Raw genomic sequence first — 27,982 nt, 5'->3', positions numbered from 1 at the left:
CATCGCTATCGCCATCAGCGACAATATTTTTGCAATGAGCAGGAGTCTACGTCGCGGGAAAGATAAATTTCAAGAACCACCCAAGGGCTGCAGGTGCTCAGCTTTAAAAAATCAAGAGTAACTCGGGGACACCGGAGCCGCAGTGCTGCGCTCCAATAGCGTTGTAATGACATCGAACAAAAGACCAAAGGCGCATCCCACCGAGGACTACTCAAAGGACCAAGCGAAAAGGGAAATCCCAATTCTACTACCCCAAGGCAAGTGAAATGGCTGCACTGTCATTCAAAAATTAAACTCTGCTGTTTTACGATTCATAACCACGATCTGATAATGAGGAACGTTGGGTGAGGGACACCATATCAATGTTTGCCATCTGGGGTTATTTAATGTGCACCCAATGCACGATACATGGCGTTTTTTTTTGCATTTCGCTCCCGCTTTTTTTTATTATTATTTGATCCCGCGACCTACAGTCATTGCTCGAGCCGTAACGAGAGAGTGTTCTGTGGTGATAGTGCGTGGCCAACTCCCGAGGCTCAGCAACATAACATCCCTTCATACTGAAACATGGGTGTTTAAATTGCTCACGCTGATAACGCTGCAGTTCACGCACCTTTCGGCTTGAATACATGTGACTTTCTGCTCGTTCCGTCGACCTCGCACATATGAAACCGTAATTCGTCATTTGTTTTTCAGATGAACGCCATCGCACGTACAAGGTTGCTGTAGCGATGGCAATGATCCGTTCCAAGCCAGACAATGTTTCGGCCGACGATTACGTCAGAAAACTCGCGGAAGACTTGAGAAACAGTGAAGCCAGACTATCGGACGTATGCAAAAGCCTCGAAGACGATGTGATCCATTTGCGGCAGAAAATCGCGTTGATGAGCGTCAGAGGCGGCATTCGTTCTGAACCACTCGGCAAGTTTTCGTCGTTTACCTACTTTGTTAAACGCGCCTCAAAAGCAGCTTTGGCGAAACCTTAAATGAGCTATATTCTAGTCTTAACTACACTGAACGATGCCTTCGGTGGCTTCTGTCAGATATGATCAACTTCGGAAGTACGTTCACAGGAACTGATCTACGAATAATTTACGTTTCTTTGCAGCCTTTCGTCGTGAATCGTGGAAGAACTCTACGGAGAAGCTTTCAATCACAGCAGAACGCATCGGTCAGCACTGGGTGTTCTTGGAAAATTACCTGTCAGTCGCGTCCAATGCAGCGCTTTTCGACCAGGGAGGCGTCACTGATGTCGAAGAATTGACGCTTCGCTCTGCAAACAACCTCCTGCGGACGTTACGCAAGAGCGCACCGATCGGATTCGTCGAAATGGAGCTGAGCAATAAGGCACTGTCTACTTTGGCAGATATGTGCGACGATCGACGCAGTGCTGTAGCGCCTTCTCTCCGCGCAGCTGTAGTGGGTTTTGTCACCGACAGTGTGAACGAAATCGTGGAGCAAGATGCCATCGACGTAAGCATGCGTTTGTTTTTTCATACGCTTTGGTTGAGTCATAAACAGAAGCGAATATTTATTCCTTCCAATCTACTTTTACAGGGCTATACTGACATAAAACACATATATGTCGCCACTTCTGAAATTGCAAATGGCAAGTCGTAGCAGCTTGGTAAACCACAAAGCAAGCATAAGCAAGACAGGTGGCTACGTCACATTGCCCTTCTCGTGACGTCCCTTATTTTGACAGCATCTCTTGGGAATAGTTAATTTGTAGATAAAGGAACCCCAATCCGCATTCGGTACATTCAGCTTGCTGACTTTTGAATACTTTTCCCGCCCATAAAATCGGGTATAGAACTTGAAACCACTTAAAATACCGCGACGTCATCGCCCCCCCCCCCCTTCGTTACGGATGCACGTAAAAAAAAAAGGAAAGCAATGGAAAGTAATGAAAAGAGGATTTGTGTAGAACAAACAAATTTGACCTTGAAAGAATGCAGGGCAAGCTTTCTTTTAGTGTACGTTAAAATGCACGATTAGAAAATTGTTTTAAAAAATTTGTGCTGTGGTCATTGCTTCAGGTGAGCAGATCTAAAAGGATTTCATGTTCATGAACATGGCTCAACTTTTTCCCTGCATTGATATTCAAGAGCTTGCTTATCAATAGCATTTGGCAACTTTCAACTAATGCTGGGTGTAACGTACAGATCAAAACATTGGCAGTCGAGAAAAACAGGCTATCGTGTACATTTTAACAGACAATATGTTCGATGTACTAGCACCACACTGAAACAGACATGCTCCATTTTGAAGTCGCCTTCTTTCTAATCTGATAGTGCAATCTGCACGCTCAACACTAACAGTGTGCTCATCAGGATGTCTGCAACAGTCTGCCGAGTAGTTGCACCTTATTAGAGTTCATTTGCAGAAGTGGCCCAACCCAAGCATTGCATTTCCCCTACACCATTCTTTTTTTTTTACACCTTCGGATGGGGTAAAAAGGCAACTGCCAAGGTGCATATTTCTCCTTACACGCTACATGTTCATGCTTAGTTTTTCACCTAGGTATTTCTAACAATATAAACGCACATTTTTTTTCAACAAGTAGATCTAGCATACCGCTAGCAGCACACAGTAACGAACACTATGCAAAAGTTGAATTAAGGCTTTCTTTCAACAGGAGTCCTTCCCTTCAACATATTCCATAGCAATATTCCCTACACAATGGATGCCATGAAAGCATTGTCCAAGCCTCTTTTTTTTTTCCCCCAATTTAGTACAGGCGCCTGGAAAATATTGCAAGCTGGGTGGGAAGCCTTGCCAGTGGGCAAGCTTTCACGCTTGCCATCACCAGACATCTTCTGGACAAGCTGCTTCAGTTTGCAAGCTTCATTGGCACGCTACAGGAAGACCAGCAAGGCCCAGAAGCAGAGCACTTTGACCGTTCATTCTTTCTGCTACAGTGTACGGAAAATGCTGTTGCATCACTAAAACAAGTTTCGCCCCTCGATTGCTGTGAGCTCTCTGAAACGGCAAAAGCGTTGGCGGACTTTTCATTCAAATGCCAGGAGACGCAGCCACTGTTTGCAGGTTACCTATACGAGGTTGTAAGAGGGCTGAAAAAGAGCTTGACTAGTCGCGAGACCAATAAGCAACGAGTGAAAAAAATCGTACCATTAGTGAGAAACAGAATTGTTCTAGATAACACAGCTGTTGACACCTGTGTGACACTATGCAATCTTAAGATGCCCTAAACGCATCTTAATCCAAATGCAATTTCAGTGACGAGAACAGACACAAAGCGAAAGGTGTGTAATAAATTAGATTTATTCAAACGTACCTCTCTCATGAAATGCGTATATACATGTAACAGTCTCGTCAATTCCGCACTCTGTCTGCATACCTTGTGCAGAGAAAAAAAAAAGTATTATTCTGGTCTCTCTTTTTTTGGTTACTCTAGTGCACAACACTGACCTTGACAAAGCCAAGCACTCCGAAATTTGAGCTTGGAATGCAAACATGTCAAGTGCATAAAACCACAAATGTAGGTCAACTAAATAACTATGGCTTGAGGATAAAAAAAGAAAAGAAATGAACACTTGGCTAATAAGGCCAGCGATGTACCACTTGTCAACAGCGATTGATCACATGGCATGAAGTATACGAAATCATAGTATTTGTGAGTCAGCATGGACTAGATCAAGGCACACTGTCCCACCAGAGAGGGCAAGTCCGTCGTAAATGTTTGAAAGAGCAGCTTAGACATGACAGAAAGCTGCACTTAACAGGGTTAATCACTGAAGCAGCAAAACCAGAACAAGTGCATAGTAACTTTGAGACCAGCTCGAGCCTAACACAGAACATTAGACTAGCTCGAAACTAAGCGAGAACAATGGCAATGGAAAAAAGAAAATGGAATTCACTGCATCTCTCAGTTTCTGTCTACCCAACAGCATTGCGAGAGTGCAAAGAAATAAAAAAAAAAAGAGAAATGTCTTGTGCTCTGGAAAAGCTAGGTTTGCTTAGAAATCTCACAACACGGAAGATGCTGCGATGGGTCACAGCTGCTTCAATGTGAGGTCAGTTATCACAGTCATCGTGTTCAGACACATACTTGCCGCAGTGGAGCATTTCACTGCCAAACTTTCCTTTCCAGCAATTTGCACCCTGCTACTACAACGATGGAGCAATTCCTTTGCCTTCTCCTTCCTGCTCTGTCAACAACCTGAACTGAAAAAAAAAAGGAAAAGCCTTAACTAAAGGACTCTAGAAAAAAACCAGGCAGCTTCATTTCGAACTGGTGCATATGCACCACGATATGAAACTGTAGGTAGGATTCATGTGTAATCAGGCTCGCTCTCCTGGTTTCTGTCACGAGTCCTGTGAAGGCAAAGAATTGGGAAACACGACGAAATGCGACAGTCGCCTAGGCTAAAACGTGAGTGTCGTTAGGGTCATCCGCAGAGTTCATGGAGGAGCCCGACGTCAGCAGTTCAGTGTCTCCATTTTCATCTGTGCTTCGCAGCTGAGATGTGGTCTGAAAAGTAGCATGAAAAAAAGATGAAACATTCACCATCTACAAAGAGATGCACATTTGATACTTGCAAAGAAGCAACCACTATGTCACAAGTATATGCAGCAAGAATAGCATTTACAATTTACAAAGTTCAAAGCAGGATTGGAAAGAAGGTATACAGACTACCAACATGGCCTCACAAGCAATTCCCTGCAGTCCTATTCACTCCAGCAACCCCATCCTTGCTTCAAAAGTGATCCCATGCAGTGCTTGCACTACTCTCTCATGCCACAATATTGAAGCTCATATACAATATTGAGGAATGTTTGTTTTTGTCGAACAATTTGGTCTACAGAATTACTTCTTCATTCAGATGCAGGTTGAATACCGTTAAACAGTTGATACAGTCAATGTAATGAACACACACTTATTTACTCTCTTACCCACAGTGTCATTTGGGTATTACAGCAAGTGAACGCATGTAACAAATTGTTGGGTATAGCAAAGTAAATGTCTTAGCACTCGGCACAATAACAAAACAAACAGGCCTTACGGGGCCCCTGAAACGGTTCGGACAAATTTTGTAGATGAGTAGGGTACAGCTAAAGTTAATCATTCGCACCACAATTTGTGTGAAACATGTCATATTGAGAGAGCTATGGACAATTACAAGTTACCCTCCTCCATAGTCATGCATTTTCTTCTCAACTCATTCACCGAGTGATCGGGGCTAAGCTCCACCTTCACTGGCTCTGCGTCATGACAGCATGTCATGTCGTCGACTTCCGGTTCTCTAGGAGCGAGCGCGTGAAGCCTCTCCAAACTCTCCGCCAGCTGCTTGGCAGTCAACCCCAAGCGAGAGCTATCGAAGCCACATGCGTTGCGAGCATTCTGTCGCAGCGCCGGACGTGTCTGGTATTCCGGTAACCACAGGCTTGCTGGGCGTTTCGACAGAACAGTGGAGGCATAAACTCAAGCTGATGAAGGAACCTTAGCGTAGACATATGTGAGCTGCCTGATCGGTCTCCATGGTCCAGCCACCTGTTGGCACAGAGCTTAACCAGCCAAACAAAGAGCTAATATTGCTCTAACCAAGTGTAAAACATTTTAAACATTTACAAAAACAATGTGTTAATGATTACACTCCTGTGAAAAATTTACACCAGCAGCAAAGAAGAACACATTTTGTTACTGCTACTGTGTGTGGTTGAACTGTGCCACCAGGTGGCTGCAACGTGCAGGCCATTCACATCTGCATTTCTGCTCATTCCGTGAAACAACACGCAAGGGGACATGGCCAGGCCCTGTCCCCTTGCGCTTGAGTTTACCCTAATACCGGACTCTCAAAACGCTATCGTGTTAGTAATCTTCCGTTGTAAAGCAACGGCTGCAAACTCGCAATTTCTAGCGCCGATCGCATAGCAGCAGTCCGATGCGCTGCAGCCAGTCCGCTCGTCTGCTGCCTTGCAGAGGGACACGATGTCGCAGCTTGACATATTACCAGCCGCTACATTTGCAGTCCACAACGCAACAAAGTCGAATCATGCTTACGGAAAGACCGAGACCGACTCTGACCGCGGAGCTCTCGTCAAAATGGAGCACGTTGTAACACAAGCAGACAACGCTTGCTGTGTGCCAGAAGTGCTTAATTGTAGTGAGAAATTGTTCTTGTGCAATTTATTTCTGTTACTTTCTTTTTATATAAACAAATGAACTAACATTCCAACTATTAAGAACATTATTTGTTCACCATAAAGGTGGAAAAATTATAGATGACGCGCACTGGGCAGCCAATCGGATAGCTCAGCCACATGACGTCAATTGGGTGATTTACGTCATATGGGCAGTGGCAGCTGAAAATTCCGCCGAGCAGTGTGCTGCGGTCGGCAGCAACGCACATTTTTAAACTTATAATTGCAGGCTTTACGCGGAGTACTTAGATGCGTTGATTAATGATCAGGACCTATTGTAACGACTCAGTGCATTTGTAGAAAATCGTCAAAATCATTTCAGGGTCTCTAAAATGTTAACACATGCACAGGCAATCCAAGCAAGATGCAAAAGATGGCTACACAGTGTGTCCACAGGTAACCAAGTTTGTGGCAAGTCACCCCTCATGCGTTTATTGATTGTTTTCAAAGAACCGTTGCTTGCTATCAAAAAGTGTAATGGATGCTACACTTGTCAGAATTCATTTCATCATCATCATCATCAGCCTGGCTACACCTACTGCAGGGCAAAGGCCTCTCCCATACTTCTCCAACTACCCCGGTCATGTGTCTAATTGTGGCCATGCTGTCCCTGCTAACTTCTTAATCTCATCCGCCCACCTAACTTTCTGCCGCCCCCTGCTACGCTTCCCTTCTGATGGAATCCAGTCCGTAATCCTTAATGACCATCAATTATCTTCCCTCCTCATTACATGCCCTGCCCATGCACATTTCTTTTTCTTGATTTCAACTAAGATGTCATTAACTAGCATTTGTTCCCTCACTGAATCTGCTCTTTTCTTATCCCTTAACAATACACCCATCATTCTTCTTTCCATAGCTCGTTGCGTCGTCCTCAATTTGAGTAGAACCCTTTTCGTAAGCCTCCAGGTTCCTGCCCCGTAGGTGAGTACTGGTGCGACGCAGTTGTTATACACTTTTCTCTTGAGGGACAATGACCTGAGAATGCCTGCCAAACGCACCCCAGCCCATTTTTTGTCTTCTGATCATTTCAGTCTCATGATTAGGATCCGCGGTCACTACCTGTCCTAAATAGATGTATTCCCTTACCACTTCCAGTGCCTCGCTACCTATCGTAAACTGCTGTTCTATTCCGAGACTGTTAAACATTACTTTTCATTTCAATTCATTTTAAACTGCTGCTAAATGCTGAATGCTCAGGCTTTCTTAAGTACACTGTATAAACAATTCTGAAAACAAATGCAGCACATGCTATATACCTTTGAATAGTGGTACTGTGGTACCCTTATTGCTCCAAGAGACTTGTAACAAGTGAGGTCAACCAAGGTCCTAAAACAAAAGCACAAGAACATGAGGCAAGATGAGTTCAAGTTTGATCAGAAGCTGCATCCACAAAAACAACTGGAGAGTGCAACAAGTAGGGACAGTGAAGCTACTGCTGCATTTTGTTCAGATACAAAATGCACATTTACATATGGACAAACAGAATTTTCATAGAACATTGTTTGTAGAAAGTCAACAGTAAATAAGGCTGACACCAAATAAGCACAAGTTCCAAGAATCCATAAACAGGAGCAAGCCCATCTAACGATTATTCCAAATTACCACAAATTGACATTCACCCAGGGTTCTGCCAACAGCAATTAATTTGGCTGTCTGCCATGTTATTTCTCACACCAAGTCCCTTTTGCTAACTGCGATATGCACATTTATGACTAGCATCAGCCTACGAAGCCCCAGTGCACAACCAACACTTCTCCCAAATGCCAGATGTCAATCAACTTCACCACGTATGTACCTGCAATTTTTCAACCCTCATCACTCCATCTAATTCGTTGGCGCCATTGACTATCCTTTCTCTTGGCAATCATCCTGTTACTCCAGTAGAGGTTTGAAGCACTACGCGAGCACCAACAGACTGCCTATACACCTTACAAAAAATTAAGTTCTGATGTTTAAAATCCTGAAACTATACAGAGGGTAACAAGGAACGCAACAGTCAAGGTTAATTTTGACCACCTGGGGTTCTTTGTATGCACCCAAAGCAAGGTACACGAGCATTTCTGCATTCTGCCATCATAGCCGAGATTGAACACAAGACCCCTAGATAACGAAAGCCCATGCTCTAAACGCGATATTTTGACTTGCAACATTTAAGCAATGACTAGACATAACATTGGCCATGCCAGCACTGGGACTACATTAAATGCTTAACTGCGCTTTCCCTCAAAGAAATATGCATTAAAAAAAAAACAGATGCGCACCTCAACTTGTGTCTCATCAGGTACAGGCCAGCCGACGCAAGTACGAAGATAATGACGGCAGCAGTAACAATCCCAACAGTGGCACTAGATGACACGGATGCTGGACTGACAAGGCGATCCGAGTCCGGTTCAACAAGTCGTCTAGAAATATGAAAAACAAGAACACAGTCAGGAACAGACCACTTTCCGATGGTCACTAATGCTGCATACTAATAGGAAGTGAAAGCTACGAATGCACCAGCTTCCGAGCACATTTTAGAATACAGGGAGACTTACATGAAATTATTATAGCACACGTGAGCCGTTGCCCACCGGAACAAGTAGTGACATTTTCCCGACTCGTAAAGAAACTCCGGTGATCCCTGCAGAACAGAACACGTGTATTCAAGAGATGGTAAAAACGACACGGGCCACAATGCGATTGATTCATGTCAAAATTCAATTTTACAGAAGTTATTATAAATGCCACAAGTACAAATGCTCAACAGCACTATATTTATCACACGGACTGTGCAGAGGTGGGTTCAGTTCCTGCAGATTAAGGATTTGTCAGTTGCCTTTATTCGCTTTCCTTTACCATCTTGATCACAGATCTAAGAGGTTGTATCAGACTTATGCTTTCCTTCAGGACTGAACATTTCAATGTCCCTCATGCCTTTGTCTTCTGTAACTGCAGGCTTCCTCTGAAGCTACACAAAAATCAGCTCCTTCAGGTTCACAATAGAAATTACTTTGTATTACTATTTTTCACCATGTTATGAACAAAAGTAATCGCGAACTGACTAAACATAGATGAGAGTCGTAAAAGTATTTGAAAATCCTATTCTTTAGCAGCACAACATTAATGTTTTTTTTTTTTTGCCCACTGAATAACCTTCAGAAAAGCAAGGAAATAATAATGTTCAGTGAAATAGCTCGACTAATCGCTACTGTGGAGGTGAAATCACATGCATTTTACAGTAGGCACACCAATACACCAGCAATGTAACATTGCCGACATACTGTCACTGTCATAAGCTCATTGCTTTTTGGGTTTCAGCAAAATATATGAATCTTACACACATTTAAGACAAGTGTATAATGATGACAAGGGACCTAAGTGTCATACCAGGCCAGCAGACTTGGAACAGTCAAATCTGATAATGGACTTGACACTCTTATTCGTTCGGCCACATTTGCTGCCCAGGGACTCCATTTCAAGCAGCAAATCCGCTCCTGCAAACAGGACACAAATATCCAATTTTAGAGGCTGAGACTTGGCAAGCCATAAAGCACACAAGTATCAAAGATAGGAGGCAACATCATGCTGAGATTCCAAAACTAGCTCTTCATGACATCACGTTTTGACAGCACATGTCCAGTGTTAGCTCAATGCTTAATAAAAAAAAAAGTACATTACATTTAAAACTAAGCAATGGCCCAACTTAGACACTTCATTTGTTCCATGCACGAATAATCCAGAGATGTAAAACACCAGCTAAATTCGATTACTGCAGCTCTGAACTTATTCACTATGACAGCTGTTATTCCACTGACTATTCTGTGCACAAGTTCCTCTTGCACTATCTGCTCCCACCAATTCATCCAACTGGCAGGTAGTGACAGCTAAATAACCAGTGTCGAGAGGCCTGTCAATACAGTCAAACCTCAATATAAGAAACACGGATATAACAAAGTAAAATTCTCACCAATATCAGTGTGTAGCGAATAGATGCATATGAATATTGGCAATAATGAAGCTACTTTCACATCATATAAGACTTTATAACTAGGTTCAACTGTACATAGGTTATTCAGTCAGTGGCACATACGGAGTTTTCGGTAAAAGAGATGCACGCATGTTACCTCTGACAACAAACTTCTTGGTGCTGAAGCTGCCGACGTCTCTGTAAAAGCCAGCAGCACCCTTGGACTGGCACACGCTGGCCACCGTGCAAGCTCCAGGAATGCCAGTGGCCACAGGACCTCCCAGGCTCACCATATAGGTGTAGCTGTCCTTGCCTCGGTTTTCGGACACATTGAATGCACTGCACGCAACCAGCGACAACAAGAAGATTGGGACGCACAGCCGGACACACAAAGTGCGCCAAATAACAAAAAGGGGGACCAGTTCTTGTCCAGCCAAACGATGGAAGAACATTTAGCAAGTTCAGTGCACATGCAAGGCCCGTGAGCTAAAAAAAAATTTGACCTAATAAGCAGTTCAACGTGATGCAAATAAATTAAACGAAAGCGCATTTTTCTAAAACTGGCTTGCTTTACACCATCCAATGTATGCGACCTGCATTTTCCACCGAGTGACATTTTGGATAAGAAAAACAAGTGCAACTCTGCCATATGCCCACTATGCCCAAATGTGCCCAAATATGCCCAAGCAATTTTCTCAGTAGCACCCACACATTTCCATTCTGAAATGTGCTACAAAAGAAAAAAAAGGATTCAAACACAAACGTAAAAGCACGCATTTTATCTGTGTACTTGGCATGTTGTACTTTCACACGTGATCTATGTTGTTGATCATGCGAGATAAACATCTCAGTCAGCTCAGATTCCTCAGTCAACTACTCGTCTTGATTACATGAGGTGCAAGCCTATTTGGGGCCTCTAAATATCAGTGTGGATACATTCAGATCAAATTGAAGTTGCCAGAGCACATAGGTAAAAAAAAAATCTGCATTCTCATATTCGAGCCCCATTTGAAGAATGCAGAGTGGCTCACCTATTCAATATAGAAGACAAGTTCATAGCAAGGTTCAGCCTCTTCTCCACAATTATGCCATCTTTCTCAGGATAAACAATATCCCTGAAACGGTGAAACAAAACATGGTTTACCAACTTGCTATAAATGGTTCAGAGTAGGAAGATCTTGGCAATTTTCATTACACCACACATCTGCCACCTTTTCAATACACTACATAGAAGCACAAGCAAGGCAGGCAGAAAAGGCCAGCAGACAGAGCAAATACCATATTCACTCGTGTTAGGCCTACACCCCTATTCTGTAGTGTAAAAATTTGGAAAAAAAACTTTTCACGAAAAAATCAGTTGGCAACTGTAAGTATGTTCATTGTAGAATGCTAGTAGTTGCATTTATTTGCGCATAGCAGTCTGAGTGTAGTTTGAGGCTTCCGTAAGTAGCCATGAGCCTCCCTTGTGCAAGATAAAAAAAAAAAGAAGTGTGGGCCTTTCACGGGTAAATACAGTAATACTAAAAGATTCCAACAGCTGCCGTAGCCAGACTGTGAAATACAGTTGAACGTCATGTAATGATCAACAACATAACGAATAAAATTTTAAATTCACACTTGTTTGTCCTCCATCATTGTGTATGCTTATAACAAATGTTCAACATGAGCTATTCGCATACATGCCATATAGTCCTTAAATATGAACACTAAAAAGCAACACTAAATTAAGTTTAGTGGATGAAGTATTCTGCCAAACTAATTTCATTGATTCCGCAGTAGGAGGTTGATTACTAAAGATAATGACCAAATTACCATTTTGTATACAAGTTTAACGCTAAAGCTCCTGCAACAGTATGTTACTGTGACAGTGTATGCTCCAATGTATATCTTCATGTTTCGTTCGTTGTGACACAGTAAAAGTTCACAAAACTTGCTAAATTTAGCCTCTGGCTCATTCAGAACACAAAGTAGGCCATCTTTACTGGGAAGAAATTTTACTAAACCTGGACTGCATCACCAAAATCCACGACATCACAATGAGCTGGTGCACGAGCTTCCAAGGCGTTGTCGCCACTATTCTTTACTGGTTTACCAAGCCCATCTTATGATAAGAATGGCTTTTTGGTATTGCAGAAGGGTAACTAACTAATACAGCTCAGCTTTGTCTTCTCTGTACTGTTCCTCAAAAAAAAAAAAAAAAGAGCAGGTACCATCAAATTCATCATTCAACAATTTAAGTTCCATACAGTTGCTGTTTGACAGCGAAGAACTGCATCTATCCACAGCCTATGCATATCTGGTTCCACAGCAAGTTTTGATTCTACCAGTCTATTGCAGGTTTGCCAGGAACACATTCACCCAAATCAAAATAACCATTCCATGGCCCTCATAAAACACGAAGCCAGTGCATAGCTTAACTGGTCAAAGCCAGACTTGTGCATAACGAAATGCTAGTAATTAATTAGTTGTAATCAATTACATCTGTTTTAGTTCTGTAATTTATTAATTCGTTTGTTTTACTCGGTAAAGCTCACTGCAATTCAATTACTTTTCTGAGTAACCATTTACGTGTAGAAAGCCACATTATTGACAAAGCAACCTGCAACAGGCGACGCAGCATCGAGCACTTTAATTCTGCAGGGAACAACAGTAGCAAGGCCTGCAGTCTGCAATTGACATTATCCGCCAGGATGATAACTTGTATGCAAGTTACCTCCTTTCCACAATCAGCGACCTACAGCTGCACCTCAATCACCTGAACATGACCAGCAGGTATATTTGCACACCTCTCTTAAAAGCGCTTTTAAGCGGCCTTTATAGGCAGTAAAAGGTGCTCTTAATTTCTCTTTTTAATTAGTGTAGTCTACGACTTCTCTGATATCATCATCATCAGCCTATTTTATGTCCACAGCAGGAGAAAGGCCTCACAGGGATAGCAGGGAGAGGCCTTCGTCCTGCAATGGACATAAAATAGGCTGATGATGATCATCATCAGGGTCCCCTGTGAGTAATTGACATAGGCAAATGTACGCCTTCACAGACTCTAGAGGCTGACTGTCGATCTTTAATTCTTGTTCCCTTGCCCGGCTATCGAGCATTTTCTTTGTGTTCTGCGTATTAATCTTCAACACCACCTTTTAAAATCCTCAATCATTTGTTGCAATTTGTCCCCAGTGTTGAACAGGACAATGTAATCTGCAAACCAAAGGTTGCCGAGATATTCAACGTCAATCCTCACCCCTAAGCATTCCGTTTAATAGCTTGAATACTTCTTCCATTCTCCAATATAAACGAAAGTTCTTGGTCATTAAATGTGCTTGTTCTCATCTGTCCGATACATGACTCATGCACTTAAATTTGCAAACAACACGTGAACAGCGTTTTTGGGGCTGAATAATGTGCAGTTACATACGTAAGTACATTACACACTTGGCCACCTTTTCAAGGAACGTGAGCGTTTTCTCCCTTCCCTTACACTCTCTCGTCTAAGCCTAAATGGCTAGCGAGTGAAGGATGCTAACAGGAACTCAACCAGATGTTGGCCAGTGAGTTGAACCAGTGCTTTTATGGCTCAATAGCGATGGGGGTCACTTCGAACATCAATGCCAGAAAATCACCTATGGAAAATTTCAGTTTTACACCATTATGTACTACTAAGAGTGCCTTCCCCTAGCCCCAGCAACAATGAAATGCTACGCTTCACAGAGGACCTCGACGGAAACATCACGGCATTGAGTAACCATAATATTGTGCTAAATGTACAGGTTACAACACCACCCTTCAATAGAATACGCAAATGTAGTGAGTTTTTGATGTCGCTGTGATGTATTGACAAAAAAATTAATTATAATAAATGAATGAAGAAGATAGATGAAAATTTTTGAAATGCAGTAGTCAAAGGCTGCAGTAGATGCACAAATACAGCCAGACCAGCTAAGTTTATTTACTGCATTTGCGAAATGTTAATATAAATGTTGGGAAGAAATTCATGTAAACGTAATCAATCACATCTCAGTAATTGCTCGATTAGTTTCAAGGAGCAATAAGTGGTCACTGATCAATTGCGATTATAATCGATAACTATTCCTTTTTTTCTTTTTGACGTGTAGAAGTATGGTCACATCACAACCTCCTGGGTAACACATGGATGCACAATCAACATGACCAGGTGGTGCTTACTGAACAGTAGGACAGGCTGTTCTCGACTCCCATCTGAAGACAAACAGGCACTCTTCTGGCGTAGGGCCACGCACAAATTCCAACACTCCCGTGCTACTGGCACCGGTCATACACTGATGCAGAATCAGCGTTGATGGGTGTTGAGAGGTGCGATTGTGGCAGACATATGGATCCCCTCCACCGTACATCATATGGACCTGTCCAAATCCTGTGAACAGAAGCAAGACGGCAGTGCATCAGCACTCAAGTACAGTGTAGGTTACATCCTTACGATCACTTGGCTGTGTAGATCAAGTGATTGTAGACCAAGTGAGTGTACACTACAGCACAACACATTAACTTTCCATGAAGTGGCACACTACACAACACTTTAGCTTGCCTGTGAGGTAAGGTACACAGCATCAGTTTAGATTTCAATGAAGAAAGCCAGTCAAGTATCTTCAGAGCAAAACGGTGCCAAGTCTCAACTTACCAGGAGAAGATAGTTTAAGTGACTGTGCTTTTCCAATGGTGAAGTCATGTCCACCGCGGTCCTTTTTACGCATACAGACTGCTGCACTGCTTGGACAAGACTGAACATTCTGGTGGTCCGCACTCATGTCGCTGCATACATTGAGCCAATATCTGGAAACAAGAGCAAAGGCATTCTCATGCATCTATGCATGACTCCTTAAGGTTCGTTAAAACTTTCGTTTGACAGGTTCCATTAGATATGTCAAGCAAAGCGTAACTTGGCATGCAATACACAAGTTCTTCACAGCATACACAACAATGGTTCTCAAACTATGTAGCTATGGATCCCAGGGGTCCTTGAGGGAGTCCAAAGGGGCACACAAGAGCTGGCCAAGAGTAGCGCCGTTGTCCATATAATCAGCAAGTAAACGACAGGCAAGGCATTTGCAACAACTTAGCACCTGTCTACTTTCACTTCACTATGGCACCTGCACTTTCAGCTATCGGGAGGAAAGCTCCCCATTGTTCCTGACCTCATCGGACCAATTGGTCATGTGGGTCGCCGGAGCGTGACGAGGTACGAGGCAGCGTCGGCGAGTGGGCAGAGTAGTTTGGAAGACGGAGCAGGCTGGTCGTGTGCCGAGAGACAGCTGAAGATGTGGTCAGAAGGCTGAAACCCCCAGGTTAAAGTCTTCGCCAGTAGATCGATAGACGGTGCAAGTCCATCAAGATCTTCGGCAGTGAGGTACCAGCAGCCCGACGGCTCTTCAGATCGGGATCTTAGCGAGCGCATCCAGATAAGCCTCGTGTTCCAACCTGCTCTCAGAACTTTCCGCCTGACTTTTTTTTTTTTAAATCTCGTTTCATCTTTCATTTACATATTCATTGCATATTCATTTTTGTACGTTCTCTTAGTGTTGTGTTTACCGTGTTTATTGTCGCATGTATTGTTCATTTGTGCCGCGTACTTTTTTGATTTCGCGAGTGTTAGAAATTCCCACGTGGTGGGCTTTGTGTTGCACGTCGCGTCAGAGTTGGTGTTGGGTGGTACCAGCATGCCTTCCATGAGGCTTTGCAACATCAGCTTTCAGTTTCCGTATTTTTTTTTTTCATCATGTTTCTGGCCTGATAATGGTTTATTAAACTGAGCGTGTGTTTTGAGGTTGCCTACCATCTTATGCCTCCAGCCTATGGTCTGGCGTGGACCTTATCGCCGGTCAGCAGTCGAACCATCCGTAAATGCACGTGGGGTGGGTTCGTTGTCACCACATCACCTCCAGTTCGGAGAGTGTAAACATTACCATATATACTCGCACAATGATCACACTTTATTTGTAAAAAAAATGACGCAAATTCAGGGGTGCGATCATTACGCGGGTTAAATTTCCCATGAAAAGAAACATTTTCTTTTTTCATCCCACATTTGCTGCAGGATGACAAGCAAGCAGCAGCCATTGTCAGTGTGGGATACCAAAACAAAAATGGCGGCCGGCGGAGCGAGCCAAACGCACCGAACGCAATGACTTTTTTTCTCGCGAGCACATTACGTGCATTGAAACAAGTTTCTTCCATATCAGTAATGAATAATATCATTAATATCAGCAAGGTTACGACAGTAACGCAGCCATGTCCACTTTGAGGGGACAGAAACAGATGGGCGCACTTAGCTGCCAGTAACATAGAAACACATGGTGGGCATGCTGCGGAAACTGCGGCATTTGTCTTCACTGCTATCCTAATACGCCACATTTCAGCTATGAGTGGGCAAATATCTTAGCTGTGTTACAAGCGTCGGTGTATGAATAAGGTACACTTCTAACGTATCGGTGTAAACGTGGCCGCTATCGTTGCCGCTCGCGATTTGTATCGTGCCCATGAGTGCAGACAAGAAGAATTGAAAGGCGCCCTTTATGTTGTTGACCAAAACCATTAGGAAATCTACAAATAATAAAGCCAAGGCAAGTTAGGTTGTACCTTTTCTTTTTCATGGAAGTGCAGAAAGTGATGAAAGGAATGAAATGGGGCATCTGCTTAAGAACGTTGGGTGCGTGTAGACTGCTTGGTATGTCTAAAAGTCGTCCGCATAGCATTTGACAGATGGTAGGCACGATCATCATTAGCTAGACTCGGCACACGACATATCGCTGCGACAAGTTCAGGGTGCGATCATCACATGGGAAAGAAAAAAAATTGAATTTTGTCGACAAAATTTAGGGGTGCGATCATTATGTGAGTAAATACGGTACTCCCAATCTTTGACATCAGCCCATAACCCACACTTTTCACAAAGAATGTTAACTGCAAGTGCAAGCATCATAAGGCAACTTCAAATTCCTGTGCTTACCAAACATATCCTTATGTCCGCAAGTATTAAAAATCTATCACACCATCTGGTTCTCTGCCACTACAACTACTTCCCTTCCTTCGACACCCACTGTTACCTCAATAGACACCCCATCTGTTCTTCACATATCTTGCCGATAACTTCCCTCCTTCCCTCTTAATTTAAGATAAAAATTTCCTACAGCCATGTTTGAGCTTCAATCCACACTGCTGTTAGTTTCACTAAAACTATAATTTTTTGTTTTACTGCCTGTGGCATAGTCTTCAGCTTCCAGTATGGTTATCCTCCAGGTTGGGGAATAGTATGTTTATTACTATTTCATGCAAAAACATATATAAAACACTATAACTACAGATTAAAAGTATAACCACACAGAGATCTATAATCTCGTCAGAATCCTGGCGCTTGCACAAACCACTTGGGTTGTTAAGGATTAGCTTGTCTTCATTGAATTAAGGGTTAGCCTTTCTCCACTGCTTCTCATGTTAATAAAAAAGATGCGAAAAATATTTGCTCAACAACATGGCTCCCGGCCAGGTCGAAGTATTGTGATGGATAAAAGCTTGAGAACCACTGCTACAAGGACAGCAGGAACACTTACATGTTTCCCTCTTTGTCGGTCACGTTTTTCACATGGCTCACAGAGGCCAGAAGTCCAAAGTCGTACGTGTAATTACCGGATGTTAGCACACACTGCCTGTGGTCTGGCACGCACACCAAGTTTGTTTTCCAGACAAAAGTTGAATAGCAAGCATGTCTCTGCATTAAGGAGAACAAGAAAGGGGAGGTTACGAAAATAACCAACATCCTTGCAGCATCACGTGTTGCTTTCCATCTAAACCATGCATGTACAGTTAGCCACGAAGCCTTACAGGACATGGGATCTGCAACACAGCTGAATACTTGCAAAGCCTGGGGACAGACAGGAATTCAAAGCTTCACCCTGTAGCTTTGAGATCCACAGTGATCGATTAAATTACAAGTGCTATGGCTTAACAGAACAGAAAAATAACATTTATGATGAAACCTCTGTCCCATGAACAGCTGATTGTACTCATCTACACATACAACAACTCATGTTGCAGAAAATCCAACTGATGTAGAGTATGAGCTTGATCAGAACAGAACAGTATAGGGTTTGATGTCACAGATCTGCACAGTGGATTCATTAATTTGGAACACCTGTGGTTCATTAATGTGCTGTTGACAGATGTGTGTCACGTATACACGCACACACAATGAAAAATGCATTCTTTTGTTCTTGCAAAGGATAAATGCTTACATACAACGTTGTAAACCATTAAATGAAACAAACTACTCTTAATGATGCACTGCCGTAAGTCGGCAAACCAGTCAGAAATGGCAATAAACTTAAAACTGCCTTCTTACATGTTCCAAAACGGGTGTTCCAAGGCCAGCATTCTCATCACACTGAAAGTTCACTGCAGCAGAGTAAGTCGCCGCTTCTGGAAAAAAGAAAAAGGAATGAAAGTCTCCAGGGTGCCTACCAAGTTGACATTTCCAAATTCCCTGAGTTTTCCAGGTTTTCCCTGAGTGCCATTGCAAATTTCCCTGAGTGATGCAGAACTATGTTTTATATCAACACGGGCTGAAACCATATCGCCTGATGCTGTCACTCTCTAGTAAGCACATGAAAAATAAGAGCAACTTAATCCAATTTGAATACTAAGGAGCAGTGTTTATGTTATTCAAAAAGAGAATAGAAGGCAGGGGTTAGTAAAATGCACAGCAAATAAAGTGTCTTCGAAAACAATTGCAAATAGGGTCGGACATTATCAAATACGAATAAAAAGGAGATGCAAACAAAGGCAAATATTTTCTAATATGAGCTATTTCTATCAACTGATAGCAACCTCAGTGGGATGAGGCCTGAACTCTGTCACAATTGAGATTCTCTCTCAACAGCTCGTAAGTCAACCTCAACAGTCCTGACATACTCTCAACCCGCGCACGACGCCCGAGTGTTGTGTTGCACTGCTTCAAAGAGTGTATTTTGGTTTGGATGAGGGACACCTGCATCTCGGCATCAGCCAAAACTTTACTTTTTGAGCTCAAGCTCTTTCAAAACGGCGGCAACAAGCTTCCTTTCTCGTTTATTCCTCAATGCGTAGGTCAGTTCTGTTCTTGACCGCCTTCCGCCACTCGTTCACCCCAAGGACCATTTGAAGCATCTTGATCAGTTGCACAGTCCACGACCGATTTTTCGAGCTCCCTAGGGGCCGCGAAAACGTCCGAAAAATCGGCCAGTTGGAAAAAAATAAATGCGTGTCATTCACTGCCCTTAGGGGCTCAAACCGCCAAAGGCACGTTCGAAAACGCTCTGAAGGTCTGTCGGTACACATATTAGGCATACCTGTGCTCGTACTGTGACAGGAAATGCCAGGTGCCCGCGTGTATAATTAAGATATACATACTGTATTCCGTGGCAATAGCCCCTTCCCACGCTTGTTATGCTTCACTGCAATACTTTTCCGTAAGCTTTACCGAGTAACATTTCTGTACAGAGGCGAAGCTGACTTTCACGAACCGGCATTATGCAACGCATCGTGTTTTACAAGTTTCTAAGCCAATCGCGAGGACCACAAAGGTGGAGTCCGTGCCATTGCTGACAGCAGCGAATTCTTTCAATAAAAAGTTCGGCACCCAGTGGCAAGAAGCTTCACAGCGAACGTCGAAGCAGCTAGGCCTAGCGTTGCCGCAGTTGTGGCAACGGGTGCCAGCGGATCTGCGTGCGAGAGTGCCGGTTCGAGGCGGCGAAGTAATCAAAACGGCAGCGGTGGTGCCTTTGATTAATGCCGTTTCGGACCTGCGGTCGCGGCAAAACGTCCGGAAAATCGGACGGCAAAGAGTTCTTGCGTTGGAAATTTCACACGTTCTGATACGTTGACACTATGGGGTACGAGGTGGCGCCGCGAAGCCGTCCAAATTATCGGGAATCCGGAAAGTCGCTCGTTGACTGTACACTGGCAACTCCTCTTGCCAACGACAGGGCGTCAAAGACGATTCATTACGATTCCTGTCTGCTACTCGAGCCAGCATTACCGCTACTTGTGACCCTTTCAATAAAATTGCCGCTAATTTTCCCTGATAGAGGCCCAAATTCCCTGAGTTTTCCCTGACTTTTTCCAGACTACTCAAAATCCCTGAGAATTCCCGGTTTTCCCGGTTGGTAGACACCCTGGTCTCAGAGTGCCCCAGTAAAAGGTCGCAGAAAAAGAAAAGAAGAAAAAGAAAAATGTTTCGTAAATGTAGACAAGAATGTCAACTTGAATGTTCACCGCCACTGCAACAGTGTCTTGAAAGCGCAAGTGAAGAACCAAATGATATTTTTACAGTTCAAGATCACTACATACAAACAACTAAACAACACCTATTCTGTACTTAATATAAAGCATGATGTCACAGAATCTGTAACATTGCGACGACTGCAGCAGCAATGGTGCCCCAAATGTAGCAGGAAAGTGCCTGTGTTACATTGTCATTCATGTTTAAACAGCACAAAACATGACAACACAAAACATGACGACTGACATGAGAATGAGGCAGGACAAATGGCTATGCTATGAAACAAAAAAAATGTGAATGTCAATGTCACACACTAGCTAACCCAGCATAAAGCTCTCCTAAATGTGCCTGTATTGTATTAGTCATGGCCTACCCAATTCCATTTCTTTTTCTCAGTATCAATTCAACATTCTCCCCAGCAATTTCCTAGGCATGGACGTCTTGAGATGGAAAGGGAGAGAGGGGGGAGGGGTCACGCATGCATATTAATTTGTTTCCTTTGATTTTTTTTTTCAACATAACAATTTAAATTTTACATTCAATACTTTTGCATTTTGCAACAACTTTGGAAGTGTACAACGAAACAAACGTGAGCCAGTGACACAGCCTACCACAATTGTCAAATGTCGCTGGAACAAAAATGCACACCTCAAAGCTACATGTACAAAGGTGCACCTGCAACTCAAATTTACGTGAGCCACTATGACCAGTTCCTGTATACACGCTAGTTTTTAGACTTCTTGCTTGCTTCCTCCGGTCTTATTCTTGCAGCTATATAAAGCTTCTGTCTGTCAGGTTTATGATAGTTCCGAAATAGCAGTGTTGCATCAATAGAAAGCCGCATGCTCCGCGGTAAAATAGGATGTGCCATTTTCTCCGCTTCTTCACTTTACGTTTGAGTATTTCTGAATAAAAAAAAACGTCACACTCTTGAAAAAAAGAAAAGAAGATATTTTCACCAAATCAACCAATTTAAATGGCAGAGTACACCCTCAAAGAAGTGGACAGTGGTCAACAAGAGCGATGGGCGACATTTACCTTTCAGGGTCAATTTTTTTATTGCAGATTTAAATTCTTCAGAAGGACCCATTTCAAAAAAAAAATTTTCCATAATTTTTCAGGGTTACCGAAAAGTGAGAAAAAATTATTTTGCATTGGTATATAAGTGCTGTTTATTCATGAATAAGAACAATAAAAAAAGAAATAAACTTACAATTAAAAATTTGATGCATTTTTATACACATAGTTCAAGCCTAGAAAATTCGCACACGAGAATATTTCACAAGTCTCAAATGCTCCTGCTCTTCAACCAATATTTAACTCCACAGCGTCAGTGAGCCGTCAAAAGAGCAAAATGTGTGACAAACTTGCGCTAATCACCATGTTATAGCCAAGCAAATGCAATTAGTTTTCACGCGTCTCAAATAAAAGTATAAGAAACGCATGCACGGTGGTGTCCTTCACGTATATGCGCACCCCTTTGAGCGATTAGTAACAAGATATCTATCGGTTTTGCGAGTGCAAGAAGCCGAAACCACCCGAAGAACAAAACCCAAACTAAGCGCTGCCCACCCGCCCGCCCACCTGCCCGCGGCAATGTGCGAGCGGTACTATAGAGCCGTGCCGGAACAAACAAAGCACGCAACAAAAACTAAGAGGTAGGCGCAAGAAATAAATTCCCTGTATTCCCGTGTAGTGACAGCACATGCCAGGAGAGAAAAGTTAGGAAATTGGCACACTTTTTAAACGTACAGACGGCACTGTAAATATACGGAATCGACCATTTTCGACTTGTTCGCGGCGCCGTATATTTACGTCATTGACCCTGAAAGGGTTATAATTAGAATTCTGGCTACCCCCATTCGCTCTAATCCACATGACTGCCTTCGTGTCTCTTAATCTTATGCATGCTATTTTTCAGTTTATCACTCAGTGGATGGTCCTTAGCTTTTTCTCAAGCTTCGTTAATTTCATAGCTTCTTCCCCATGTGCTTGCACCGGTAGAATGCAATATTGTATGCTTTTCAAGGATAGTGCTAAGGTGTCACTCATGACTTGATATTGCCTGCCACATGTGCTCCAACCCATTTTTATACTGTAGACATCCTTCTCATGATCTGGTACCCTGTAACTAACTGCCCCAGATAAGCATACTCCTGCACAGATTCTAGAAGCAGACTGCCAATCACAAATTCTCAATCTTTTGCAAAGTCAGTGAACATTACCTTAGTCTTCTATAAATCTGCAAACCTACTCTTACACTGTCATCTAAGTCATCGCTGGTGTTGCTACACAGGGCAATGTGCAAGAACTGCCTACACAATTTTTTTACTGCCTTTCTTTGGGTATAATAGTAAGATACTGGGGAGGATGTATCTTGAGATATTCAACTCACCACTTCGATTGCATCTGCTTCCATTGGTGTACATAACCTTCAGACCCCCCTGAATGTAGGTGAAGGAGCTCAGCGTTCCATAGTTGTTCTTTTCATCAGCCGAGACAAAGCACACCGAGCTGCCATCGCAGTCAGAGCTGGCACGCTTCGCTTTGCCACAGATGTCCAGCATAAATTTTCCCTTGCCATCGTGGTCAGGCACCTGTACGAAAGAAGCACAGGTGACAGGTTTACCAAAGCAAGGTTAGGTTAGGCTAAACTGAAATGAAGTGAAAGAATGTGGCAAGTAATAGCAGTACTCTATTCTGTGCAAGACACAGCCAAAGCATGACGAATGTAGAAAGCAACTAAAATTGTGTAAGAGCAAGAGAAAGGGTGCCCATACCATGCTTAACTGTGACAGAACATGTTCACGTGGACATCAAAGGAGTATTGAGATATATTTTCCAAAGTTGTAGAAACTAAGCCCCACTCTTCTGGCATGTAACAGGATGACATTCAGCAAGTGTAAATGTCTGGGAACATACATTAACGTAATGCTAAATTTTGCTCTAAAAATGAAGCTGCCATCGACACTACAGCGAGTTCATGTCATGCAGCGAAATTTGATGAAGTCATGTGGCAATAAGGCTAGGTATTACGATGTTGCGCATAAAAAAGCACAGTATGCATTTTCTTTTTCTAACTGCACTCACATGTGACAACCTCAGCAATCACAGGAATGGAGCTAGGCAGTGTATCAACATCATGATGCTTTCAACTCTAGAGCACTGGAAAGTAAAATCGGTAAAAAGAAACGAGTTATGGTAAATGATCGAGGATGCTCTGAGGCTTGTCATAATTTTTTCTTTCCCTTGGTTTACAAGACTTGGAGTTTCATTTAACACAAAGTAAAAAGGGAGAGAGTGACACAGAAGTACGAAATGATTAGAAGGGTAGGTGTTTGCTAGACTTGGTACGTTGTTAGAAATATAAAGACAGCACAAAACACGCAGGACTGAAAGAATAGATCCTGTTGTACTCTTTCAGTCCTATGTGTTTCGTGCTATTTTAACTTTTTTTATCAAAAATGTCATGTCAGTACTGGTGTGTGTTTCGAAATAACTGTTCCAAACACTTGAAGTGGCAGTTGACAGTGGCAAAGGAATGTGCCGGCACTTCCCATTACATACCTCAAACATGGAGCTAGCGTTTGGCTTCAGTGCAGACAGGTCAAAGCTAAGTCCATGCTGAGGGATGCTGAAGGTACAGTTTTTAGTGGGCACAGCTTTCTTGTTAACCTCAGGGCACACAAGGTTAGTTCTCCACTCGAAGATGTACAGGCAGTCTTCCTCGTCAATGTCCAACAGCACGGGCTCCTCCTGGTGGAAACAAAAATAGCTACTGTTCAGTCCATCATCGTGACTTACTTTGGATTTAATAGCAGTCATATCAACTTCTACTGTGTACATCTTCACACGTAGTCACTTCTGCCTCCATTACTGGCTGCAAGCACGAAGTGACTAGGAAGTGCTTAGCCCTTTAACTGCCATGAAAATAAATTTTCAGAAATTGATGAAAAGAGCAGAGTTATTAAAATCCCGATTTATTTTGCCCCTTCTTTTCTAAATATATACCAGGAACGCTTATAGTGCTTTTATTGCTCTTTTTGAAAGAAATAGTAGGAGACATGGCATAATTTATTGATGCGTCAAAATTACAAGGTAGTGCGACTTTTGTCATGAAGAGTTTATTCGTAGTCAGCAGTTAAGTTGTTAAGGTCAAACCAACAAGGGAATGAATGAAACAGCACATCTTATATAAGTGACAAAAATTCTCACCACAGTTGTTGATGGGTCACAGATGAATATCACCCTCGCTCTGTTGGACGCCGACGAGTTGTAAGCACACTGAGATCCATTCACGTAGAGAAGTGTAACATGACCTTCGAAGTCATTAAAGGGCTCCATGAACACTTCTCCCAAGCTCTGAAAGAAAAAGTTTTACTCATAAACATGCCTGCATAAAGAAGACACTCCCACAAGGCATTTCGCTTTTCAACCACACCATTGCACTGTGCAATTTCATGACATCAAGATTTAGAAAACACAAGCTGACTAGCGAAATTTGAGAAGCCATGGCAACAGATGGGAGCAAGCAATCATGCATTGTTGCTCCATCAATTCTACTAGCACAAAAAGGGAAGGCCGCCTGCATAAGAACTAGTCTGTAAAAATGATTAGACTGCACCATGAAACACTGCCATAAGGTTGGCTGCAGTCTGATGATCTATCAGACGAAGCGTCAAAATTTGCCAGATTCTTGTGCAAGCTATCTTTTGAGTTTAGATTACATCAGTTTTTTTTTTTTTTCCTCTTTGGAATGTGTTTCTCCTGCGTTATAAATGGTACAGTGCACAATGTTTACAATGCAGTAACTTGTATAACGAGAAATCGCAGAGGTCACGAGTTCTCCATAATAAAAGTGTGACTGTACCTCCACTGAGCCCGTTGTCTTAGACGTCCTGATGAGGCCAGCATTGGAAAGCATGTGGTAAGGTGCCACGGCGTGGACAGGCTGGCAGACATTGATGTAGTATGTGTACCCAGGGTCCACCAAATTCAACACTGTATGCCTGCCCGTCGACTTGATAAGGGGAGACAGGTCGTACTGTTCCGTTCCTTCCTCGACAACGCAGTGCAGCTGCATGAACATGTTACACTTTATGCAGTAAAACATGCAAATGACAAAGCCTTGCCCATGTATTCATTATAAAGCTGTTGGAACAGACAACAATTGGGGTAGACTGACAAAGTATTTTCATAAATCTATTTTTATAAGTTTAATGGTAAGAGAATGATTACTAGTACAGAAAATGAAGGCCCAACTTCCTTCTGAATTTCACGCCAAAACTACAGCACTGGTACGTCAATGCAATAGCAAATATTTCAACGTATCTCATATTTGGGCTGTTGTGGCGTGGTAAATGTTCTCTAATCTTGCTATGTTAAGTCTTTGGCTCCTTTAGAATACAATGGAGTCCATCTTTACCAGTAAGAAGTGAATTAGGCCTGAGCAGAAGCCATCAAATTCCAGGACATCATGGCTAACTGGTGCAGGAATTTCAGAGCAGTATTGCCTCCAGTCATTTGTTTTGCTCTTTTTCTGGCTTATGGAACCTTTTCTCCCATTGTTTTATTTTTGGTACTGTAGAATTGCAATTTACTAATATAGCTCATTAACAACATGCATCGCAGGCAAGTCTTGACGACACATCTGTACATCAAAAAGTGTCTGAAATTTTGTAAATGTTTGCCAAACGTGGTTTTAAGGAAAAACACTGAAGTCTTACACTAAACACTAAAGTAAACCAACACATGCATTCTGAGGTGAGCTGACACTGCTTCCTGTCCCAGAGCTAGGCCCAAGTTTAGAGAGATGCCATAGCATTGCACTCTGGATTAATTTTAACCATATCAGTTCAATATGCACTGAAAACTCAGCTCAGGCACTGTTGAATTCCTCCTCTATCAACGGACAGCTGCCACCACAAGCATGCTTTGAACTTGTAACCTCGTTTCTTAGCAGTTAAGCATTACAAAGTGCAGGTTAAGATGCACAGTACTACAGCAAAAATGAGCAGACGACTAAGCTGACACTTCTTCCCTTTTCACTGCTTTGAACAACAATCTCTGCCAAGTAACTTGTGAAAACTTGCCCACCTCTGCATTAAGCTTGCATATTAATAAACCTCGTCACAATAAGTCGATTTTTGTTTTGTCTGCCTGAAATGTGATGCATATCGCTACATTTAAGCAACATTTTGCTCTGCCACTGGTGGCTAGAGCCCCTAAGCTATAAAAGACCATGTTCATGCTAGAGTTAGATAAACTTGTGTCTGCATCCACTGTTTATTGCCAGACACTTTCTAGGGGTCAAGACCCTTTTTTTATTCCAAGTTTGCAGAAGATTATCGTTTTAAACCCTACATCAGCACTAGACTAAGGCAGAACTGCAGTTTTAACTGTTCTCACTTATCTATAAAAGCAGGCTTCTGAAAATACGAACAACAAAAAAAACTTATTGTTAAAGGCAAACTGCAACAAAATTTCACTCTGGCTAAATTGGTAATGAATGAGTAGTACATATGTACTAGACAAGCAAACAAGCAAGCATAGCAAGGATGCAAGGCTATAGTTGTCAGATGTTCTGATTTATTATCTTTAAATAGCATGTTGGCAGACAACACCTGTGCCTGCTGGTTGGAGCATGTGATGCAAATCCTTGCACATCTCCAAGATTTATCATTGCACTATCTACATTTAAAAAAGCCTGCAACCTTTAGGGCTTACCTTGCCCCACAACAATAGTCATCTGCCTCATTTGCATTTCCTTTCTCAAAAACTCTGTGCTTGCTACTTTGCTCTCTAAAATGCCACATCGTGCAGACAATGCACATGACATACGTGATCTGGGCATGCAACATTAATGAAAGATGACGATTAATGAGATGGCAAAAAGATGACTGTCAGATGACAATTACTGTTGTGGGACAAGCCCCAAATGGTGCAAACTTCTTCAAGAGTGTAATCTTCGAGTTTATGCGAAAGAGTTGTGTTGGTTCTTCACGTCCTAGCTAGGTTCTATTTCGCTAGTGGCGAGTGGTAACGGCAGTGCTTTCAGTGTCAGTATCGAAAAAGACCATTTTAACTTAATTTTCATTGTACATCCACTCTTATTTCCCACAAAGGCTGCGACATCTCCACACTATGTGAAACTACACTTTTTACACAGTCCAAAATTTTGTTTCAGTTGGTCTTGACGTCACCGCATGCACCTTCTGCAGAACTATGAAAGCGAGCCGAGAACTGGCGCACACTCACCACCCTACGACACGCCCGCTCCGTGTACCACACAAAGTAGTAGGTGCAGCTACTGTCCACATGCAGCAGCTGTGGGCCTAAATGGGAGCGACCGGCCGAGGCGCACATGAACTGGATCACGCTGCTTCGTCTCGCAGAAGACAAGAAGAGGTCACTGGGGCACTTGTCGCCATCACTGTACTTCAGAAACATCACTCCATCGGTCATCAAGTGGATGTGCCCATTGGACTTGCCCAAGCTCACGACCTTGCCGGTTTTGTTGTCCATGGCACACATGCCTGGTGAACACACGTGCGCAAAAAGGAAGAACGTTTATAAATTCCAAG

At 42.7% G+C, this 27,982-nt stretch overlaps 2 protein-coding genes across 5 annotated transcripts in view; one reads left to right on the top strand and one right to left on the bottom strand.

Moving 5' to 3' along the window:
• Window positions 1-27,679, top strand: LOC135909260 (uncharacterized). 4 transcript variants are annotated; one of them, XR_011514612.1, is made up of 5 exons: window positions 2-257; window positions 697-921; window positions 1,109-1,473; window positions 1,558-1,757; window positions 2,741-3,950. XR_011514612.1 is itself a non-coding variant. In XM_065441163.1 (4 exons), exons 1-4 carry the CDS (start codon window positions 167-169, stop codon window positions 3,210-3,212), a joined length of 1,158 nt encoding a protein of 385 aa, XP_065297235.1. In that variant the 5' UTR covers window positions 1-166; the 3' UTR covers window positions 3,213-3,950. The 4 variants fall into 4 exon arrangements, 3 of the variants coding, with proteins under 3 accessions (XP_065297235.1, XP_065297238.1, XP_065297236.1); XM_065441163.1 differs by lacking the exon at window positions 1,558-1,757 and having other exon boundaries at window positions 1-257; window positions 2,736-3,950; XM_065441166.1 differs by lacking the exons at window positions 1,558-1,757; window positions 2,741-3,950 and adding an exon at window positions 27,586-27,679.
• The window catches only part of Lerp (lysosomal enzyme receptor protein), a 78,530-nt gene continuing 53,815 nt past the window's right edge, over window positions 3,268-27,982 (bottom strand). Inside the window, exons 27-42 of the mRNA XM_065441162.1 lie at window positions 27,657-27,934; window positions 25,270-25,476; window positions 24,615-24,761; window positions 23,967-24,155; window positions 22,795-22,996; window positions 18,483-18,559; window positions 17,695-17,852; window positions 14,769-14,920; window positions 14,297-14,504; window positions 11,149-11,232; window positions 10,275-10,456; window positions 9,538-9,644; window positions 8,706-8,791; window positions 8,430-8,570; window positions 7,425-7,494; window positions 3,268-4,495 (exon numbers count right to left, since the gene is read on the bottom strand). Of these exons, the coding sequence (XP_065297234.1) occupies window positions 4,385-4,495; window positions 7,425-7,494; window positions 8,430-8,570; window positions 8,706-8,791; window positions 9,538-9,644; window positions 10,275-10,456; window positions 11,149-11,232; window positions 14,297-14,504; window positions 14,769-14,920; window positions 17,695-17,852; window positions 18,483-18,559; window positions 22,795-22,996; window positions 23,967-24,155; window positions 24,615-24,761; window positions 25,270-25,476; window positions 27,657-27,934 (2,399 nt within the window). The 3' untranslated portion in view covers window positions 3,268-4,384. The remainder of the gene's footprint in view (window positions 4,496-7,424; window positions 7,495-8,429; window positions 8,571-8,705; window positions 8,792-9,537; window positions 9,645-10,274; window positions 10,457-11,148; window positions 11,233-14,296; window positions 14,505-14,768; window positions 14,921-17,694; window positions 17,853-18,482; window positions 18,560-22,794; window positions 22,997-23,966; window positions 24,156-24,614; window positions 24,762-25,269; window positions 25,477-27,656; window positions 27,935-27,982) is intronic.

This window comes from Dermacentor albipictus, chromosome 5 (assembly GCF_038994185.2).
Source record: "Dermacentor albipictus isolate Rhodes 1998 colony chromosome 5, USDA_Dalb.pri_finalv2, whole genome shotgun sequence".
Lineage (NCBI taxonomy): Eukaryota > Metazoa > Arthropoda > Arachnida > Ixodida > Ixodidae > Dermacentor > Dermacentor albipictus.
The sequence above is the reverse complement of the archived record's forward strand: the minus strand, read 5'-3'. Positions and strand labels throughout refer to the sequence as shown.

What these genes read in the sequence shown, in the direction of transcription:
- LOC135909260 (XM_065441163.1), top strand. Translation starts at nt 167, where the DNA reads ATGACATCGAACAAAAGACCAAAGGCGCATCCCACCGAGGACTACTCA. An exon ending in CCCAATTCTACTACCCCAAG is followed by an intron (nt 258 to 696) that starts GCAAGTGAAATG and finishes TTTGTTTTTCAG; the next exon opens with ATGAACGCCATCGCACGTAC. An exon ending in CATTCGTTCTGAACCACTCG is followed by an intron (nt 922 to 1,108) that starts GCAAGTTTTCGT and finishes GTTTCTTTGCAG; the next exon opens with CCTTTCGTCGTGAATCGTGG.